At 44.3% G+C, this 22926-nt stretch overlaps 1 protein-coding gene across 1 annotated transcript in view; it reads right to left on the bottom strand.

Annotated features, from left to right (window-relative positions):
• The window catches only part of LOC309566118 (uncharacterized protein), a 110914-nt gene extending 88927 nt beyond the window's left edge, over positions 1-21987 (bottom strand). Inside the window, exons 1-4 of the mRNA XM_082271173.1 lie at positions 21896-21987; positions 12215-12281; positions 5678-5707; positions 4434-4508 (exon numbers count right to left, since the gene is read on the bottom strand). Of these exons, the coding sequence (XP_082127299.1) occupies positions 4434-4508; positions 5678-5707; positions 12215-12270 (161 nt within the window). The 5' untranslated portion in view covers positions 12271-12281; positions 21896-21987. The remainder of the gene's footprint in view (positions 1-4433; positions 4509-5677; positions 5708-12214; positions 12282-21895) is intronic.
• Between the last annotated feature and the right edge of the window lie 939 nt (positions 21988-22926).

Below are 22926 nucleotides of genomic sequence, written 5' to 3'. Positions count from 1 at the left end.
TACTTGCATTAAAAGCAGGCATTTGAGGTGTGTTAAAAACACCCTTTAAACGCCTATGAAAATGATTCAATTGACAGCACATAGTGCCGTTCACACTTAAACATGAAGCATTAGCGTCGCTTCAAAATTGAAGCCTTGTGTCGAGTCAGGCGGCTCTTGAAACGTTTCAGCGCCTCCCATTCAAGTTTATGGTATGGCTGCGCAAACGCTCTGGCAGGCAGTTGCGAAGCATTACGATTAGCTTATTAACTGTAATGGAATAGGCATTTGTGGAGCAGTTTAAATGCGCCCTAACGCTCATGAAGGCGTTTGGGGAGCATTTTTAACGCGCATACTAAAGCTCATTAAAGGAAGTCTAATGCCCCTACTAACGCTATAGGAGTTTTTTTAGGAATTAGAAATTTAGCCAAGTGTGAACAAGCCCTCGGGTAGGTATTGTAGAATGTGCTAATATGCAATGCATACTAGCAAATTACGCAATTTCCTTTGCAGGGGATTTTTTTTTTCTCAATGCCGTGGTTTACTACCGCTTTAAAATGCTTACTTGCAGCATTTTCCTTTCAAAAAAAATGTTTTTATTAAACTTGCAGTATATGCCTCTGAACTTGCTAGAGAATCTGACTAGTCAGTTGCCCAGCACAGCCCCTTCTTCTCTTCATGCCATATCCCTCATCTCTTCTCACATTATCCAATTGTTGCCTGTGCCTTGCACTTCCATTCACCTTTCTATATAACCATCAATATAGCTGCAGAAGGAGAAGCGAAGGGGTGTACTATAGAGCTCTGCATCGGCCCGGGTGTTTCTTCCTCAGGCAAAACTTCTAAAGCTATAGGATGCGGTTCGGCTCCTGTTGTCCAACTGTCGGTCGTTGCTCAGGATGTTGATTGGCAGACTATACTCCTCGAGTCCAAACACCTTGGGCCGAGTACACTCCCAAGACATCCCCACACCTGGACAGACTGGCATCCGTGGTGATTACAGTCCCAATACAGGGGAAGAAAAGATTTTCCCAGACTAAGTGCCGGAGAGTGGAGCCACCATAACAGATTCCCTCAAACCCTGACTCAACAGGGTCAAATTGTCCAGTGATAGATTCTTGTTCCATTTGGACAGAATCTCCCTTTGCAAAGGTCTGGTATGGAACTGAGCAAACGGAATCGCCTCGAAGGTGGAAACCATCAGGCCCAGCACTTGCATGCAAGTCCTGAGTGACGACCAACGGTTGGACAACAGGAGCCGAACCGTATCCTGTAGTTTTAGAAGAAACCCCCGAGCCGACACGGAGCCCAGCTTGGTGGACGGCGTCAACGCCGATTTCTGAAAATTAGTGTCCATCCAAACTCCTGTGGAATTCGTACAATAATGTCCAAGTCAGCTTCTAGAGAGAAGATTGCACGCAGAAGCAGATCATCCAGGTAACCCAGTACCTTTCTGCAGTAGCAAGGCCAGAACTGGGGCCAAAACCTTTGTGAACACCTGAGGAGCTGAGGTGAGACCAAAAGGGTAAGCCACAAATTGATAGTGCTCCTCGGTCTAGACAAAAAGAAAAACGCTGATGCCGGACATATATTGGAATATGAAGGTCCTTGAGATTGATAGAAGCCAAAAGATCCCCTTGATGAAGGAAAGCTACTACTGTGCGGATGGACCACATGCGATATTTCTGAACGCGCTCAAAGTAGTACAGAGCCTTGAGATCCAAGATCGGACGAACCTTGCCTGCCTTCCTTCCTGGGAACTGTAAACCGACTTGAACAAAAACCTTGAAAACACTCAGACTCTGGAACAGGCACAATGACTCCTTGTGCTAACAGGTCCTGCACCACCCCATACGAAAAAAGGCAAAGACATCCTCCCACCCTAGATACGGGTGAGGGCGCCCCTTCAGGCTAAGGAAGGCTTGTCTGCGGAACAAGAAGTGGCCGCTTTTGACTTACCCTTCCAGGGTCTCTTGGTGCCTTTGCAAAGTTACGGGTGGATCTCAAACCCCTTTCCTGCGATTCAGACGGAAGCCGCTTGTGACCCAAGAATAAAAGGACCACGTTTACGACGAGGTTCCTTGCCCTCAGCAACCTGCAGAAGTAATGTACGCTTACTTCCCGTGAGACCCTTAACAATCTCTTCCATAGAGGCAATGAACAAATGGTCACCTACAAAAAAGGTAGATCAGTCAGCACCTTTTTAGAAGCCTAATCGGCCGACCAGTACATCATACTTCCAAGAAAATGGCCGCCAGATTACACAAACATGGCCGTCGATAGATACAGCAACCGCCCACGGCAAAATGGCGGCTCCAGGGACCCCAGAGGACCCCCAGAAAACAAATGGGCAGGAAAAGGAGTCCCGGCAGGAGCCCCCACCAGGACCATTTCCCCCACTCCAAAAAAAACGCAATTGTAGTAGCCGGCGCCACACCCCCTCCCAGCCCCCCATCACGTGCCCAAAACAGCCAGGCCTTTGTGAGCACTCCCCAGGGGGCAAAGGAGGAGGGAGCTAGATGTGGACAACTGGGGGGTGGTCCACAGAGGGACCGCAATGAATGGGGGGGGGGGGGGGCATGCGGGGTAAAACAGGAACTTGGGGGGGGGGGGTCCAAGCAACCCAGGGAAGGGCCCACATCCCCCCTAACAGGCCACCAGCGAAAGTGGGGGGGGGGGGGGGGTAACACTACTTACCACACCATGGAAACCGGGTGGGCACCGCTTCAAGGCAGGCCACCGCACCCTCTTGGAATGGGGGTGCTGAGGGCCAGAGGTACGCTGCGAACAGGTCCGAGCGCCCTCACGAGACATTTAACTCGCCAGTCAGCCACCATCCAATGGGACTATGTCGCGGTCGACCTAGCGCGGCGCTGAGGGCCAGACTAGGGAGACTAAGGATCTAGAATATCCAGTGTGCGTCGACCAGTCTGGCAGTTGGTTGTAGTTCTCACAGGAACAGAAATAAAAAAGGAGGGATTTTTTAAAAGACAAAAATGCTAGGACCAGAGATCCCAGCAAGGAACTAGGCAGAAAAAAAAACAACAACATAGTGCCTATAGCAGGAAGTGGGAATATACCCCCTGGGACTGCCCCAAAGGCGTGGTAAAGTTTTTTCCTGCCCAGGGTCCTACTCCTGTAGGGGGCAGCATAACCCAATGGTCAAAAAGATCTTGAGTTGTGTCTGTCAACGAACGAAAGAGAAATTCGATTTTTGACTTACCGCAAAATCCATTTCTCTGAAGTTCTTTGGCGGACACAGCTCCTGATCTTTATAAACCATTGGGACGTCCCAAAGCAGTGTTAAACATGAGGGGAAAAGCAAAAAAATTCCCAAGGCTAAAACAGCCAACCAGGAAACAGGAGCTCAACGAAAAACAATTGGAGCCAACCTGAAAAAACAATACACCCTCAAAGAGGATCAAGTCCTCTAAACAGCAGCCTGTAAAACCTTTCGGCCAAAAGAAGAATCTGCAGACGCCAACACATCCACTTTATAGAATTTCGTGAAAGTGTGCACTGACGACCAGGAGGCCGCATTGCAAACCTGCATCACTGACGTCTGATGATGGAAGGTCCAGGAGGAACCAAGCACTCCAAGTAGAGTGTGGCTTGACACGGAAAGGAGGAACCTGACCCCTGATGGAATAGGCCTGGATCAGTCTTTCTGATCCATCTGAAAATGGTCATAGAGGAAGCAGACAACAGTTTCCGAGGCCCATCTGTGAGCACAAATAGGGAGTCAGACTTCCTAAAGGACTCCGTAGCTGCCAGGTACACCCTAATTGCCCGAACCACATTCAAGGCAATTTCCTACGGATGTTTTGGCCTGGGACACAGGGAAGGTGACACAATGTCCTCATTCAAATGAAAATGAAAATGAAAGACAACCTTTGAGAGGAACAACAGACAGGGGGCGAAGAACCACTTCTGTGAATCACCAAGTAAGGTGGACCGGATAACGCCGCCAATTCGGACACCCTGCGTGCAGAGGTGAAAGCCACCAAAAATGCCACCTTCTGAGACCACGCAAGCAAGGGAATCTCCCTTAAGTCTCAAAAGGAGGCTTCTGGAAGACCGAAATCGCTAAATTGAGGTCCCAAAGCAGCAATGGGGAATCCACTGGCCAAGCATCTTTCCTCATTAATGCCCTGCAGGTACACAGCTGATTGATATTAAACCACTCCCATTAGACTCACTCAGAACAGGGGCACAGAGGAACAGCGATATCTTCAGAACAAAAAGTAGGAATCTGCAACAAAGTTTGTTAAAATCCTTGCAATGTACATATAATCACCCAGAGGGGAATGTTTTTTCTTCTCAACTAAAGTGGAGTAACGCTTTAATGCACTTCGTTTTTTTGGGAAAATGGCAGCTCACATTATTTCTCAGCCCCATTTTTTTTTTTTTTTTTTTGTTTTACTAAAAAAGGCAGCTCTCAAAAAATGCCTTACCTGTTTTGATCTTCCACATCTCGGGGATAAAACTCAGAGAATGAGACTTTTTGGCTGGGCTTGTATGGATTAATGCTAGGAAAGAAAAACAAAATGTCGGTTTATATATTCCAACAAGGCTGCCTGCAAACTATTCTGAAACAAACACTCTACCATCCTACTTAAGAAATCTAAGACTATTACTGGCAGCTGAGGGGCTATCAGTGGCTTGTGGTATGTACAGGGATGTGGCAGAGCTCCAAGCCGGAGAACCACTTTACTATGCTCCCAAAATTGGGGGGCTTCAAGATGCAAAACAGACACATTTCTGACAGGTAAATATACTTTGTCATCTAGTTGTGCCTGCTTTTACACTAAGGTAACATTATGCTGGTGCCAAAAAATTCAAAGCTTTGGTGATAATTATTTCATGTGTACTGCAATCGGTAGGTGTGCAGTCTAGTTTTTGACCTCAAGATAAACATTTAGTTTATGGTGTGGCAAAGCAAGTCATCACTATTTGCCCTTAATTTTCCCAAAATGGTAGCAAATGTAGGCAGAGCTAGCCAGCCCTGAGTTTCCTTTGATTTGAAATCAACTATGAAGATTTTTAATTTCATGCCACTGGTTAGGGACTAATAAAAAAGTACAAGAGTCAATTATTCCATTATAGAAGCCAACTACTCCTTTATAAAAGAAACCCTCCCAGTATGCTATATGTGTGGATGTCCTGATCCACTGGCTTCAATAGTGTGACTGACCCAGAGTAAGCATAAAGATAAGGACTAAGGCTGGCCATACACTATACAATTTTCTTGTTCAACTTTCCTTTAGATTTACCAAAACCATGTAATATAGGGTCAAACCTACAAACTTTCAATTTGTATGCAATCAGGCAGGCCCTTGTACTACATAGTTTAAGGTAAATCTAAAGGAAATTGAATAAGAAAATTGTATAGTGTATGGAACCTTCCTTATTTGCTTTTTTATTTCAGCCAAGTGAAGCAAAACAATAAATCCAGTGGATCAGAAAGAGAGCCAGGGAGGAGAGTCAGAGCACCCCCTCATTTTTTAAATGTATTTATACACAGTAAAAGTACACGCTCCATAAAAAGGAAAGACTTTAAAATGTAGGTGGGAGCTTGAATTTTTAGGATAATCGAATTCTGCAACAAAGGTTTCAGTATCTGACAGCTAGAAACAAACACTTTCAACACAGGAAAAACACACCAGCCAATATATTACAAGATACAAAACAAACTTACTCCAGAAGACGAGGAATTCCACTTGGTTTCCTGATAAAGGAAAAAAAAAATAAAAAATTACCACAAATCATCTGAAATTTAACATTTCATGAGCCTATTATAAGGCCTCCATTCACATTTCACCCCTCTGAAATAAGTTTCTAACTGCGTTTTCAGAAGCGTGACAAAATGCACTTACAGTCTTAATGGCACCCCAAATGCAACGCAATTTTGACCCTTTTATCACACAGCAAAACATAGCATGCTCCACACCTGAAAAATGTAGGAGCTTCTTTGGCGGGTTTGTAGCATATAGAGAAGTCCCTTCAAGTGATTAGGCTGCCCTATTTTCTCCTTTAGGTAAAATGTCTTCCCAAACCAAGCTTCCCAAAAAAGGAGAATTTACACATGCACGCAAGCTTGAAAATGGTACAAGTTTTTTTTTTTTAGGTTTTCTATTACATCCTTCACTGGAATATTTAAAGTGTGCGTTCTGCCCCTCCCATTTACCCTAAATCCCATCTCCGCTTTCGCAGCTTGCTTTGCCAGAAAGAAAATGAACATATATGCATGTGGAGTGGGGACAGAGTGGTGGTCAAAAGGTAGAAGTTCTGTAATCTAGCAGGAAGGATGGACAATCCCTTTTGGGGATTTAAGCGGTAGAAAGGTGCTGCATGTAAGCCCAGACAGACACACTGGATTTCTGACAAATTAGCAGGTAATTTTCGGTACTCTGAAGAAATAAAACATGGTGAATGGCACAAAAAAAAATGTTTTAACTATGCGCCTTGTTCACGCCACTACACCAGCATCACATGTAGATTTTTTCTTCACAAGAATCTCCAACGTATATAAAACTCACTGACACGTGCATTAAGACTGATGTATGTAAACTCGTGTCTCTGCAAGTGAAATCTGCATGTCAGTTTCCATCAGTTTTTCTGCATGTTTGGTGTGAATGAGGAATCACAGCCATGCTGCAAAAAAATGTATAAATTGTGGCATTTCTACATACGACTGAAATTCTAAGTATGACTGACAAACTCAAATGTCGTTCACATATAGAACTGCCACATAAAAACACCATATAACCACGATAAATTCTGTCCTTTACATACAACTAATCGACATTGGCTTGATATTGATGGCACACCATAGATAAAGGAGGTCTGAACCAAGAACAACAACAACAAAAAAAAAAAAAAAAACTTTATTGAAATGGATAGAAACACTCCCAGCTATGATCCCTTAGGCTACGTTCACATGTTAGCGTAGCGGACCCCGGGCAGAATCCCTGCGATTCTGCCCGCGATCCGGAAATAATTGCAAATCGCGGGATGCCTGTGCATTGCCGTTGATTTGCAATGGCACCCCAAACACTGTGCGATGTTGCCGCGATTTCCGCCTGCTGAATCGCGGTAAAAACGCGCAAACAAAATCGCAGGTCGCATGACGCCCCAAAGAAGCTCTTGTACCTTTTTGGGGCGTCATGTGACCTGCGATTTTGTTTGCGCAATGTTACCGCGATTCGGCAGGCGAAAAACGCGGCAACATCGCACAGTGTTTCAGGTGCCATTGCAAATCAACGGCAACGCACAGGCGTCCCGCGATTTGCAACAATTTCCAGATCGCGGGCAGAATCGCGGTGATTCTGCCCGCTGTCCGCTATGCTAACATGTGAACGTAGCCTTACAGGTTGGACTGTAAACCTGTTTTACTGTGGATCTGGTGTGCAGAACCAGTGTGATTCTGAGTGAGCCATGTAAAAGGTATTTGTATAGTAGCCATTTTCATTTATTACATGATTTTCTGGCAAAGGAACTTGCACTGTCCCTTTATGGCTGACAAGGTCATTTTGCATATGTAGCCAGATGTTCCAGACACACTAGCGAATCTGAGAAAATAATGCTATCTGTGGATAAAAAAATGTAATTTAGTTATTATATGTGCTATGCTATGAGTGAACATAGCTTGCGACAGGCAACCACACTGTACAGGGGTAAACGGGATATGTCGGAGGGTACGTTTCCATGATGCCTGAATTGTGTGAAGCCGTAGGCATAGTGGTTACTATGACAACATCTCTGGGAAGCTTCTATTCAAAACGAATTCCTACTGGAGCCGTGCAAATGGTGTCCACCCCACCAAATATGTTCTCTGCTTATAGGGGAGGGATTCAAACATAGCAATAGAGACTCTTAATGCAAGACCTATGAAAACAGATGTATACTCAATGTTATAAATATCTTCTTGAATATGTATTTAAGGCACTGGATAAATACCTGCCAGCATTAAAGCATTCCATATCTGAGTCTGGGGGAAAAGAAATAGTGTAATTTGTTCTAACCACCGACCTAAATATTTAGTGTGGTGGAAATCCACAACGGCCAAATGCCGAAAGGAAAACAAACACATCAGTTATAGGTTTTGTACAGCTTTGTTCTGACGTGCTTGCAAATAGGCATTTAATGACTTGCCAATGACATGTCACAAGACAGGTAGTAAACCTTTTAATGCCTCTTTAGAAATTCTGTAGCCTTTTAGAACACTTCATGTACTAGTAAAGAGAAAAGTCAAAATACACAGTAGCAGGGATTGGTTTAGGTGAAATCTTGTGCTTATTATGGCCCTTTTAGAAGAATGCTTATACCAGTAAAACCAAACATCAGCCTATTTACAAAAGGAGTTTTATTTCCTTTTAACGATAAGATATTAGGACTACAGAAAATGTACTTTCATCAACTAGATATGCCAACGTACAGTACCTAAAAGAAACCCTTCTACTTAAAAGTGGTTGTAAAGGCTGAATGTTATTTACCTCTCCCAGATTTCCCATCTCGATCCAGTGATGTGCATGAGAGTAGCAGCTCTCCTAGGTCTCTCCCTCATTGACTGACACACAGTAGCCATTTTTTCTGCTGTGAATCGCAGTCAGTGAGGAGAGGAAGGATACAGCAAGCACGTCACTTGATATGGGGACACGGCAAGGGGAAGGGGCCAGGAGCGTCTTTAGGTGCCCATGAAAAGAGGGGGATTGGGGTGCTCTGTGCAAAAACTGCTGCACAGAGTAGATATCTACTTGCTGACCGCCTAACTGGGGTCATAACTGACGTTAAATACCGGTGTTATGGCTGCAGCTAGATGCCATAACCCCGGTATTCTCTTCTCCCTCTCTCAGCTTTCAGATAAAAGCGGTCCCTGAAGCGGATTCGCAGCAGGATCACTTTAAGAAGTGGCAAGAGGTGTCATTCAACATCATCCATGCGAGTTTGCGTTTCGCTAAGGCAATGTCTATGACCTGACTTTTCCACGCTGTTGCTATAGCAATTTCGGCTGACAAAAACATGAAGTAAATGTTTGAGTATGTCTCGGGATATTTTCAAAAAGGCTAATTTAACAGGGCGATACTAGCATCCTTCATGATGCTGACCAAGGACTGTAAAAATGAAGGAATGAATCCTCACCCAGAAAACGGCAAACCTTTTGGGACACATTCACCACATATTTAATGGTGTACCTATCTTTCCACAATCCCTGAAGCACTAGGCTGAGGTGCCCAGGAACATTCTGGCCAAGTTTTCTGGAACTAAAATACCATCTAGCCTGGACTTTGTACCCTGCCTCTATTAAGGCAACATTGAGAATGCCTTTGTGGATTCTTGCACTCGCATTTGCACTAGTCCTCCACTGAAGGTAGACAGATCGCCCTTCCATGTCATTTGGTAAGATAGTTTAGCGCCAGAGTTTAGCTGTAATTTGTATAGCATGGAGATACCTCCGCACTGAGCAGCATCCTGCATGTATCTATTTTCAAACATCGTTCAGACTGCCATGTCCGGGTTTTCCTTTTGCAGAGATTTAAGAAAATAGATTTATTGTAAGTGGAAATTTTCTGCTGGAGGCATCTCCAGGCTACCTTTGTAAAAGGTAGGAGAGCGTATGCCCCTGTGATCAAGGTAATCGCCTATGCAAAATAATCCCTTCTTTAGTCACCAGCCAAATCTATCGGGTTGCGTACTGGGTGGAAACCGGGGGATTTCCGAAAAGGGGGAGCAACAGGGGTGTGTGCTGAACGTAATGGCCACCTTCTGCCGCTCGTATCCCATACTTGTAATGAGTGGGAGAGCGTGGGGCAGATGATAGCTCTACAATGTTTCTGTGGGATCCAAAGAACTAAATCAATTGTAAGAGGAGAACATCCCTGGGCTTCTATGGAAACCCAGTCTGGGCGATAGTGACGGCTATGAAGTTGGCTTAGTTGGGCAAGTTGTGCAGCTACACATTTCCTAAAGTCAGGCTCGCCTAGTCCACCAGAATCTTTAGGAGCATACATTGTGGCCCAAGCTTTTCTGGAACCTTTGGGGCCCCAAATGTACTGAAAAATGTTTTGATTAAAACTGTCGCATGGCATGAGTAGGGACCTGGATAGGTAGAGTGCAAAAATATAGCTACTTGGGTAGTGCTGTCATTTTCACTTAAGCGATCCTGCCCATCCAAGACAGACCCATTTCAGACCACGTCTGCACATTCTTCACTAACGTGTCAATCAATTTCCGATAATTGGCTTTGTATAGAGAAGAGATGTTTGGGGTCAGTCAGATCCCTAAATAGGGGAGGGATGTCTGCTGCCACTAAAAAGGGAATTGGTTTTGAATACTCTCCGCTGAGTCGGGTTTGACAAATTGATATTCAATGCCTCCGATTTGTCCTGATTGACCATGAGTCCTGAAATGTTTTCAAAACTTTTCAGTAGAGACATCAGGTTTTGGGGGGGGGACTAGTAACAGGTCGTCCGCGAATAATGTGCATTTGTGGTTTCTGCTTCCCCTCTCTATACCCTGAATGTCCGGATTGTAACATATTGCAATTGCGAGGGTTTTGATAGCTATAACAAACAAGATGGCGTATAGTGGGTATTGGGGAATCGACCAATATCTGTTTTTTTTGCCGATACCGATATTTTGGCCTTCGCATATCGGTATCGGCCGATATTTTGTACATTTAAAGTTTTGAAAAAGAGGCAATTTTTGACACAAATCTGGTACTGCACATGTTAATTTTTGTTTAATGCTTAATGGCTGGCTTGCCGGCACCCTGTGGTGGGTGGGTGGCTGGCTAGCACCCTGTGGTGGGCGGCTGGCTGGCACAGGGCCTGTGGGCAAATGGCTGGCCCCCTGTGGTGGGTGGCTGGCTGGCTGGCTCACTGGTACAGTGCCTGTGGCTGGCTGATACAGGGCCTGAGGGTGTGGGTGGCTGGCTGGCACCAGGCTGCTGTGGGTGGGTGTATGGCTGCGATACACTCCCACGCGACAAGTACCGACTCCAGACGAGGCTGTCCAAGGCAAGGGAGGCGGCCTAAGAAGGCAGAATGACGTAACAAAAATATCGGCAATATCAGCCAGTTCCGGGGCCTAAGCACTACCAATTTTCGTTTAATGTGTATGCAATACGTTCGCGAAAAATCTGATACGAAAGACCGCGCATGATCGGAAGTTGCTGACGACCCAGAAGTTTATCAATAAAAAACAAATGGATAATATCGTATCGATATTCGTTGCACTAATATGAACTGAGTTCTCACTCTCTCTATCCACACATACAGGTATGGAGCTCAAATGTGTGGCCACGGGCGGGGTCACACGTATACGTACTTACATTACACGCTACGATCATGTAGAAACGATGTAGCAACATACTCAAAGACTTGAGGCTGTAATTGGTTTCAAAGGTGCTTCAACAAAGTATTGAGCAAAGGCTGTGAATACTTACGTACATGGGATTTCTTTCATTTTTTATTTTTAATAAACTTGCAAGTATTTCCATTTTTTTTTACGTTGTCATTATGGGGTATGGTTTGTGGGATTTTGAGGAAAATAATATAATCCATTTTGGAATAAGGCTGTAACATAACAAAATATGCAAAAAGTGAAGAGCTGTGAATACTTTCTGGATGCACTGTATGTGAAGCTATCCCTGCATACCTGTCAAACTAAGCTGTGAGGGGAGTCCGTAGATCTGATGCGCTCCCATTCTATAGGCTGCCTGCACACAGCTCAGCAGTGAAAACAAAAAGTAAACAAATGGGACTGAGCACTCATTTGAATGAGACCTAATTTGTCCATTAATTACAATGTATACAGTTAGGCCCCGTTCACATTGCAGTGACCCGACTTTGCCGGGCGACCTCACAGGTCGTGGCGCGCTGCTCGCCCCGCAAACCTCAGAGCGGCCGGCACGGACTTCATAACATTGAAGTCTATGCAGGCCGCTCCGGGTCGCCCCAAAGAAGCTCCGGACCCTTTTTCTAAGTCGGAGCGACTTGTGTCGCTCCTATTAGAACGGGTCCATAGCTTCTGTATGGCAGGCGACCTACGGCGACCTGTGAGGCGACCAGGTCGCCTCACAGGTCGCCCCAGTGTGAACGGGGGCTAATGACTAATACGGTGTTACAAAAAACAAAAAAGCACTGCCCTGTACACTATACTAAGCTGTTGTAATTTAATTGTACTTTTTTTCCAGTGATCGAAAATTCCCCAAGGAAACAAAAATTGTGCTTACTTCTTGTTAACAGGTTTCTGTGGTTGACCCCGGGTTACCTTCACCCAAGATGACATAGTAAAAGCACCTGAAAAAATAAATACATAAATAAATATATAGAATACAAGGTTAAAGCATGCACACCAAATATTAAAATTTGTATAAAAACGATTTATTGGACTAGTTTAGAAAAACAAAGAAAACTGAGCATAATGGAAAAAGTCCAGATAATCTGATGCAGATCGCTTTCCATACACACTTCTAGAATAACGTTTGTTTTTTGTCCCCAATACTTATAGTATTACTTTTTTTTTTTTTTTAAAAAACACATTTAAAAAGTTTATCACATATAACAAATAAAAAAAAAAAAGAGAGAGAGAACTGCAAGCAAAGAGTAATCTTGCGCCAAAGAAGTTAGTGTGATAGGTTAACGAAATGTGTCAGCGCTTCGTCATCATCTGACGTTCCATGGGGAGTGACCTAGCTGACATGCGCCCCTGAATATAGTGTACAGCCGGGACAGAGGCGGCTATCTGAAGCAACAAGAGCGTCTTTTAGACATATGTGGCGGTTCTGCCCTAGGTCAGTGCAACTTCTCCAGGGTGAACTGAGCGGTGAGTGGATGACTTCAATGCCTATTTGAATTAATAGCTATGGGACTTGGCTACCTAGCTCTGTATCAGACACAGCGTCTGCAAAGGACTGTATGAAGTTTAAGCTACATCCTTAACACTCAGCACCCAACCTATAACACATGTGGACTGCCGACCCAATGATAGCCCAAATTCTCCTGCTAATCCCCATATCTGTACCTGTACCATGATCTACAACAGCAATTTACATGGCTTGAACAATTTATAAAGATACCTCAATTTCCATAATGGGATGAGCCAAATAGCTACTAGCCTCATCAAATTGCTTTGTATATGCTGGTAGAATGTAACTGGGTAATGCATGAGCAGCTGCGGTTATCTCCCCTTGATTTTAATAGTGTGGGTTGGTTGCACAACGTACGGTGGTTGTATTAGCTTTTTATAAAGCCCTATTTTTTTGATATTTAATAAAGCTACGTTTTTATCTCTATGTGTCCTTTGGTCAACCTTCTTTTGGGATCCTGTTCTATACAGGTTCCCCTCTTTTTTGCAATTGTTTTGTTTAGGTTGGTGACTGCTCAACCCTTGTGGCTGTGATAGGAGGCTTTGTAGCAAAGGTTCACATAGTTGGAGTGATACCGACTGACCTTTCCTGACTAATCAGGGTGTATTATTAAGTGGTAATCCGGGGTATCCCCTCTTTTTTTTTTTTTTTTTTCAAAGAGTAATCATATACAGATCATAGATGTCTGATCCAGCTGTTTCCAACCAGATCAGGCAGTAACCTCATGTCTTCAGGAGCCTTTACCTGCTAGCCAGCCACTATCTGCAGGAAGTCAATCAGGCTTAGAAAATCTTTTGTGACTGTTCTGTTCACCTATTAAATGTCTGCCAACATTGCTCATCTTTCCCCCCCAAACATAATACTCAGTCCAGCCAAGCTATTATGACTGTGCACCTGCCACCTGATCCTTATACTTCAGTAAGGTCAGATCACAAAACACATATCAATCTGCCCCTCATAACTTTGGGCAGCTAAATAAAAAAAAAAAAAAAAAACACCACAATATACAACTGTCCTGTTTGTATATTTAAGCTTGAGCTACTGAGATCTATTAACAAGCAAATGATTCAAAGCAGCAACATATTACCCTTTTCCCCATTCCTCTAAAAAGGTTCTAACAACATTTTTAAGACCAGGGATAATTTCCTAAAAGATATGAATATATAATCAATGTTAAGACTGCCTGACACCTGACTGTCTGGACAGTGTGAATTGGCCCTGTGCTGATCACATGCACCGTCCCAACACCCCAAAAAAATCTAGCAATACACACCAAACTGAGCATGTGCAGAGGGCCTCCTAGGGCTCTGTTCTACCAACAGATGGATTGGGGACAGTAAAAGGGAAGGATTAAAGAAGGCAAGATCAAAATGCAGAGAATTAACCCCTAGGTTAAAATCAAGAAATGTTTTTATTACATACTGCATGAGAGGATATCAAATTAGTAAAGTACCAAAATAATTTAATGCACAGAATGCTGTGGTTCTGTCCTGCTAGCTGCTTAATCAATACAGGTCACAGCAGTGAGGTAGCAGATGGCAGGTGAAACCGAGAGACCTTAAGGACATTGGATGGTTGGCAGAAGTATTTGTGGAATTTAGTTCCACTTTAATGGAAAACCAATCACCAAAATTTCATAGAAGCTTTTAACATGTTCATGCAATTTTATAAGTAATTTCAATCTTTGGTTATTTGCTTTCAATAAAGTAGTACTAAACCCTGTGTTTTTCTGTTCCATACATCAATCTTTCAGTGCGGCTTTCATGAACTTCCAGTCTTCACAGGAAAGAGTTTAAAGTGGAACTTTACATCAAAAATAAATAGGCAAACAGGCAGGAATTTTAATGCACAAGAGACATCCTTTGTCTCATTTAGCTTAACCAATCACAGCCAGTGAGGAAGGAGCAGGGGCAGGCTGCTATGCATGTTGCTATATTAAAAAAAAAAAAATCAAGTGTTTACAATAGCTATAACCTGCTGCCAAGTTGCACGATTCCATGACCAGTGTCTGGTGTGAGCAGCCAAGGTATCATTTAATCAATATGAATGGTCATAGCAATCACGATGAGAATGTCAAAACAGTCATGAACAGCTTAGTGTTGTGATGGTGTGCATGGCCCATAGCTACCACATGATAACTGGGCCAATCAGACCACCCTGTACCATGTGATTAGATGTAGCCAATCACAGATCACAATAGTAAGCAAGCTGTCATGAAGAAAAGCCATTCATGACAGCTAAAAACAACTGCTTATAGCTAGTGATCGACCGATATCAGTTTTTTGTTGCCAATATTTTGGTCAATGCATATTGGTATGGTATATTTTCATACATTTAAAAAAAAAAAAAAAAAAGTTATTCTTTGACAGGTACTCTTGTGGAGGGATCTGGGGGTCTAAAAGACCCCAAACTCCTCTGCACTTAAAAGCATTCAAAACGCCAATGCTGTCATTTTTTTAACCTGGTGCCAGTACCCGGAAGTGATGTAACGACATCACTTCCGGGTTTTTGCATGGAGACCCGATCAGAGCGAGCCGCGGAAGGTGGCGGGAGGGGGACGTCCCTTCCCGCTCCTTGTAATGACAGCCGACCGTCGGCTATGGACGCCGGTACCGGGGTGATGCCTCTAGCTGCAGGCATCACTCTGGTACAAGCACTTTCCCAAAATATCAGCAATATCGGTCACCTTGGCGGCCGATTCCGATACGTCAGGGAAAGTGCAAATCAGCCCTCGATATATCTTTGCCGATAAATATATTGATCCCTACTTTTTAACAGTGATCATCGCTAAAATCAATAAAAAAAAAAAAAAACGAATTGGATTTTTTTTTTTTTAAAAACACATACTGTCACCAGTCAGTATCCCTGACCACACCAGTCATACGATGATGCTGTAGGGCACTGGTGACCGTAAAGAAAAAAAAAAAAAAAAATTCTAAAAAAAAAATTACAACTTCAAAAAAAAAAAAAAAAGTCAGCATGCCTTTTACTAAATACCTCAGACTAACTGATTTCCAAATATAGGTCATTTGGGGGGGGGGGGGGGATTTGTACTGTCCTGGCATTTTAGAGCCTTACAGAGATTGGCCTGTAGTACATGGGGTGGCAGATATATATTTATTAGAGCTGCACAATTCTGAAAAAAAGAGAATCACAATTTTTTTGCTTAGAATAAAGGTCACGATTCTCGGCGTAACATTTTTCACATTATCAAAAAAAAAATTGGGCTAACTTTACTGTTTTTTTTTTTTTTATTCATTGAAGTGATTTTTTTCTCCCAAAAGATTGCATTTGAAAGACAGCTGCGCAAATACATATGTGTGACATAAAATATTGCAACAACCGACATTTTATTCTCTAGGGTCCCTGCTTTAAAAATTTATACACAATGTTTGAGGGTTCTAAGTAATTTTCCAGCAAAAAATACTGATTTTAACTTGAAAATAAGTTTCAAAAAAAGGCTTAGTCAATAGGTGGTTAAACTGAACTTTATCCCTTTGATCTAAAATAACCAAATGAACGGGTCTGCAATTCTGCCAGTAATGAATTGTGGAAATGCTGGATTAAAGAGGAAGCAAAGTTTTAGTTTTTACTTGTACCTACAGGTAAGCCTATAATAAGGCGGTAAGCCTAGGTACTGTGAATATCTCCTAAACTTGCACAGTTTAGGAGATATTCAGAGTGCATACAGCCGATGAGGCGTGACTATCAGCTTCCATGTGTATGCACAGGGGTGACGTCATCACGGCTCCAGCCACTCACAGCGCCAGAGCCTACGAACCTGGAAGAAACACCAGGGAAAATGTCAGCAGCCTCAGTGGCGAGGGGGCACCACTGGAGGGCTTTGTTTTAAGGTATTTCATAATGAGCTAATTTGCAATGCATTCCTTCCGACTCATGCTTTTACAGGTGTTTTTTTTTTTTTAAATTGGGGGGGGGGGGTTAGAAGCTTTAAGATCGTGGGGGGGGGGGTTGGGGGGTTGAATCGAGATTGCGATTTTTTAACAATTAATGGTGCAGCTTTAATATATACACTGCTTAAAAAATGAAAAGGGACGCTGAAGAAATATCTCAAATGAGGAATATCATGCTGGATATCTATACTGATATGGACTGGGTAATGTGTTTGGAAAGAAAAGATACCACATTGTTTGATGGAAATTAAAACCAAAAATCAAAGAGAAAAAAAAAAAAACAAAAAAATGATGCAGCTGGCTAGTCCATTTTGATGAAATGTCATTGCAGCAACTCAAAAATTGTACTCCGTAGTTTGTATGCCCCCCCACCTGCTTGTATGCATGCCTGACGTCAGGGCCTGATCCTAATGAGACAACAGATGGTGTCCTTAGGCATTTCCTCCCAGATCTGGACCAGGGCATCATTGAGCTCCTTTACAGACTGAGGTGCTACCTGGTGGCGTCGGATGGACCGAAACATAATGCCCCACAGGTGTTCTATTGGATTTAGGTCAGTCGAGCGTGGGGGGCCATTCAATTAAATCAATTCCTTCAACCTCCAGGAACTGGCTGCATACTCTCGCCACATGAGGCCAGGCATGGTCGTGCATCAGGAGGAACCCAGGACCCACTGCACCAGCATAGGGTCTGACAATGGGTCCAAGGAATTTATCGGGATACCTAATGGCAGCCATGGTGCCATTGTCTAGCTTGTAGAGGTCTGAGTGCCTCCATGGATATGCCTTCCCAGACCACCACTGACCCACCACCAAACCGGCTGAACAATGTTACAGGCAGATTAACGTTCTCCATGGCTTCTCCAAACCCTATTTACTTCTGCAAAAGGTGAACCTGCTCTCATCTGTGAAAAGCACAGGGTGCCAGTGGTGGCCCTGCCAATTCTGCTGTTCAATGGTAAATGCCAATCAAGCTTTACACTGCCAGGTAGTGTGCACAGGGCCCACTAGAGGATGTTGCGCCCTCAGGCCACCCTTTATGAAGTCTGTTTCTGATTGTTTGGTTAGAGACATTCACACCAGTGGCATGCTGGAGGGAATTTTGTAAGGCTCAGGCAGTGCTCATCCTGTTCCTCCTTGTACAAAGGAGCAGATACCGGTGCTGCTGAGGGGTTAAGGACCTTCTACTGCCCCGTCCAGCTCTCCTAGAGTAACTGCCTGTCTCCTGGAATCTCCTTCATGCTCTTGAGACTGTGCTGGGAGACACATCAAACCTTCTGGCAATGGCACGTATTGATATGCCACCCTGGAGGATTTGGAGTGCCTGTGCAATATGGTCCAGGTATCGCCTCATGCTTCCAGTAGTGACACTGACCCTGACCAAATGAAAAACCGTAGGTAAAAAATGCAACTGGCCTTCGCCTGTAAAACTATACCTATTTTAGAGGTTGTCTCATTGCTGTCCATCTAATGCAGTTGTTAATTTCCGGCTACTTAACTGACCAGGAGTTTACCATACTTGACTTGATGCTATACTCGGAATAAAAAGTGTTCCCCAATTTTACCAATAAATGTAGCAGACTACATTTATGAAGATTGTTTGCAAAATTTTATAACAAACTTTGGGTATTTTTTCATGTATATAGCATAAAATTATAAACCACCAAATGAAAGCTCCATTTGTGTGAAAAAATAGAATATAAATGTAATTTGTGTAAAGTGTTACATGACTGCGCAAGTGCCAGTTAAAGTAGCACAGTGCTGAATATTAAAAAAAAAAAATCCCCGATCATGAAGGTAACACCTTCCGGTGGTCAATTGGTTAACAAAAATACACTCAGGTAAGCAACGTAAGCTGGGAAACACTAAGACCTAGTCAATGGAGGGGGGGGGGGGCTGACAACCACAATTATCAGACCCAGGGGAAATAAAAACATGACGAAGGGTAGTCCTGGATGGTGGGAAGAACAAAACAATTGAGGATAACGGGGAGCCAGGAGCTTTTTACTCTCCCTCTCTCTGGTTTGTGTTTCCTGTTGAAGGCAGAGACAGTTAGCTCTCAAATAGCTTTCCTGGAAGATGATTTGGAAAAAATGTATTTGCTTGTTCTGGAACGTCCTTTATAGAGGTGACAACACTGCCGCCTGTCTTTAAATTATGCTCCAGGCTTCCACTGGAGAGTACAAATGACCATTTTAAACCAGAATTCCAGCCTAACACTAGTTACAGTATGTGTAGCTGCTGACTTTTAATTTTTGGAGGGGGGAAGGCGGAAGTGGAGCTCCACCAAAAAAGGGGAACCTCCGCTTGTTTGCTTACCCCCCCTCCCCACTGCCACATCTGGCATATTTTATTATATTACCTGTATTGGACAGGTACCCGCTCCCACTTCTGGGTGACTTTGCCGCAGCGAAGTCACTCAGAAATTCAACCCCCCCAGTCCTCCATCCGCCGGGCCATTCACACACGCCAAGTAGGGAAACGGCTATGAAGACACTTAGGCTCGGTTTCCACTAGTGTGACTTGCGGTGCGACTTGACAAATGTCAAGTCGCACAGCAAGTCAAAAGCCATTGTTTTCAATGGGGCCCGTTTCCACTGCCGCGGCTTCAGTTGCGGCGACTTCAAAAGTAGTTTGTGCACTACTTTTGAGCCGACTTCCCTCTATATATGAGGGACAAGTCTCACTGAAGCCGCAGTTTACTTTCGCTACGAAGTCGTGCTAGAAGTAGCACGACTTCGTAGCCACACTAGTGGAAACCTAGCCTTAAGGCTTCACTGCTGATTTCCCTTACAGGAAACAGTGGTGGCAGCACCCGAGAGCCGATGTAAAAATAGGTAAGTGTCCTAAAACTAACAGCAACTACATTCATTTTGGCTGCTGACAATTTTTTGGTGGGGGGGCTGGAGCTCCACTTTAAGCAGCAACTAGATAATACAAATTTCTTTCCTTAGAACACAGGTACAAAAAGGAAATACATTTGCTGAATCCCCCCTACTTTTGAGGGGGGGGGGTGATCAAGGATTTTTTTTGTTAACACTATTATTGCTTATAACAGCAATGATCACTGTCATAAGTAGTGGTGCACTGAAATTTCGGCAACCAAAATTGTCGGTCGAAAATGGGCCTATTCCATTTCAGCCGAAAATGGGATAAAGATGCTGATATTAATCATGGCCGCAGATTTCAAAAGTCCCGCCTCTGGCCAGCGGCCCCCCTCCCGGTGATGTCACTACTACGACTGTATGTATGAACTAACACACCGGACGGCTAATAGCTATAACTAAGTGAGCCCTTCACTTCCCTATCAGGCGGGTATCTCCGCTGACAGGGAAGTGAAGGGCTCACTTAGTTATAGCCATTAGCGCCCGGTTAGTTCATTCATACCTCACAGTCGTAGTAGTGACATCACCGGGAGGCGGGCCGCCGGCCAGAGGCGGGACTTTTAAAAGGAAGGACACAAGAGGAGTGGAGAGTTTTGTCTGCCTGTGACATGGAGGTGCAGACAAGTAAGTAGATTGCATCACTGGGGTGGGGAGGGGTGCTGAGGCAGGTGGGTGGGGGGGCTGAGGTGAGGTTACCAATGGTATTAGTATTATGCTGCATGAGGGAGTTAATGTATTGCCACTGCTGGTCACTTTGTGTGCATTAGTGCAACCAGTGTCAGTGTTAATTAACACTGGTTGCACTAATGCAGCACAAATAGGGTTAATTAACTGCCACTGGTCGGTCACTAATGCATCAGTGACCAGCAGTGGTAATACATTAACCCCCTCATGCTGCATAATACAAATAACATTGGTAATTAAAGCGGAGTTCCACCCAAAAGTGGAACTTCCGCTTTACGTAGTTCTAACCCCCTGACATGCCACATTTGGCATGTCATTTTTTTGGAGGGGGAGCGGGTACCTAGTTTTGACAGGTACCCGCTCCCACTTCCGCTCGGAGCACCGCGGCGCCCTGAGCGTTAGTTCTCCTCTCCCCCTCCCTCCCTGCAATCTTCTGGGACATGTCAGAGGTCCCAGAAGATTGCCAGCCAATCACGACGCATAGCGCAACGAGTAGCGTCACAGCCGGGTGCCCACACCAGTGATGCCGGCGCCGCAGAGCAGAGAGGGAGAAGAGTGAGGCTTCAGGCAGCCGCATCGCTGGACCGTTGGACAGGCGAGTGTGTGAGGCTGGAACTCTGCTTTAATTTAATCATTTGCCAACCCGTCATAGTACATATACTGCGACAGGGTGATAGCTACAGGTGTACGTCGCTGCCTGTTTCTGGTGTATGCCCCTGTTCTATTTTAATATCATTTGGGGAGAAAAGTAATTTTCGGTTTCAGCCGAGAATTTTCATTTCGGTGCATCCCTAGTTATAAGCATCAATAGTCAGTGGGGTTCTCTCCCCCGCAGGGCTATTGTGTTCCCAGGCCAGAACACAATGGTCGCTGCTGGCAGCTACAGCCGCCAGCAGTGATCACAATAAAAAAAAAAAAATATATATATATATATATCCATCCAACAGGCTGACTGTACTGAGATCGCTTGATGGATCAACTTCAGTACAAGCAGCCTGTCCTTACATGGATCATCAGCTGATCCCTGCTGACCTGGGCCTAGAATCAATCAGTCAACCCTTCTATGGCTGGCTTTAGGCTGGAATTGTACAGACATTGTCCTCGGTTGTCACCATCAGAAAAGCCTCATTGGAAATGTCCCGACCAATCACTGGAGGACATGTAGACAGGAAGAGGAGAAAAGAGGCTGCAGGAGATCAGCAACATTGAGATACAACAAAGGGTAAGAAAAGGTGAAACTAAGGATTGGATTTTATATGTAAACAACCCGCTGCATTCTCTACCGAACTAATTCTTTCTCATTGAGGGTTTCTATCTGTATGAGAGGTGATATTCGCTGGGACAATGTGAGAAAGGTTTAGGACGGTCAGTGTGTGGCTGTATACATGAGTATACTGCTTGTAGCTTCACACTGGCGGGGTGTACCGAGCATGTCGTACAATGGACGGAGCTCTGCACCACCGGCTCTAAATGCGCCACTTAGAAAACAACAAGATACATACACATAGGTCATATGAAGGAGAGCAGTGCAACGCCTGACCGTGTACACCACAAATCACCTACCTGAGGAGACCTCCTATTCCACCGCACCGACAAACACAACGAGCCGGACACACAGCGACAAACAAGATCAACAGAACCAATTATCTCCGGGGATGGGAGGAGGAAAACAAAAGCTGGCGAAAACGGCACACTGACCCCTGGTGGCTGGGAGGAGAAATGGCCATTAGACGAGCCATTGGAATTTATTACTTTTGTTACATAATAGGTTCGGGGGTGCTTGAAATGTTCAACATAAAAATGATGTAAATGTTCAAATCTTTATTTAGATATGTTTATTTCTTTAATAAATGTTATTAGAGATCCTCTACTGTCATTTTATGTATGTATGCTGGAACAGAATATGTGGAGGTTTAGCAGTATTTGTTTCATCACTGTCCACAGGAAGATTTGGCTAATGTAATGCATGCACACAACAAGGCCCAGATGTCCAAACTTTCGCCCTTTTTGTGCATTCCACAGGGCCGCTGTAGACACTAATCTATGTTTCCCTACGGCTCTGGTATAGCAGTGTCATGTATTATGTCTCTATTCTACAACTGTTTCCTGAAACATCTCCCCACCACTCCTATATCATGTTCACAGTCTCTGACCATTTTCAAAGTCAGCAGCTACAAAAACTGTAGCTGCTGACTTTAAAAAAAAAACAGCCAGTCTCACGTTTCAGAGGTGCACTCAACCCAGCCGTCTGTATCCTCTGTCCTCCCTTAGCGGTGCCCACTTCTTCACTATGGGCATCCGGCTGTGACAGCTTGCGGCTTCACAGCCAGGTGCCCACTGTGCATGCACGAGTCGCGCTCTGTATTGTGAATGGTGGATGCAGTCTTCCGGGACCTGTCAGTGTCCCAGAAAACTGCAGGGGGAGGGAGGAAGGAGAACTTACGTTGCCAAGCGCCACAGCGTTTGGAGCGGAAGTGGGAAGCAAGTACCTGTCAAAATTTGGTACCTGCTCCCCCCGCTCCTCAAAAGTGCCAATTGTGCAAGAGGAGCAGGGGGACAAGTCCTTAAAGCAGAACTTCCACTTTAAGTGAATG

Source organism: Pelophylax lessonae (genome assembly GCF_965119305.1).
Source record: "Pelophylax lessonae genome assembly, chromosome: 10".
Classification (NCBI taxonomy): domain Eukaryota; kingdom Metazoa; phylum Chordata; class Amphibia; order Anura; family Ranidae; genus Pelophylax; species Pelophylax lessonae.
Note: the sequence above shows the minus strand (reverse complement) of the source record. Positions and strands in the feature narration are given on the sequence as shown.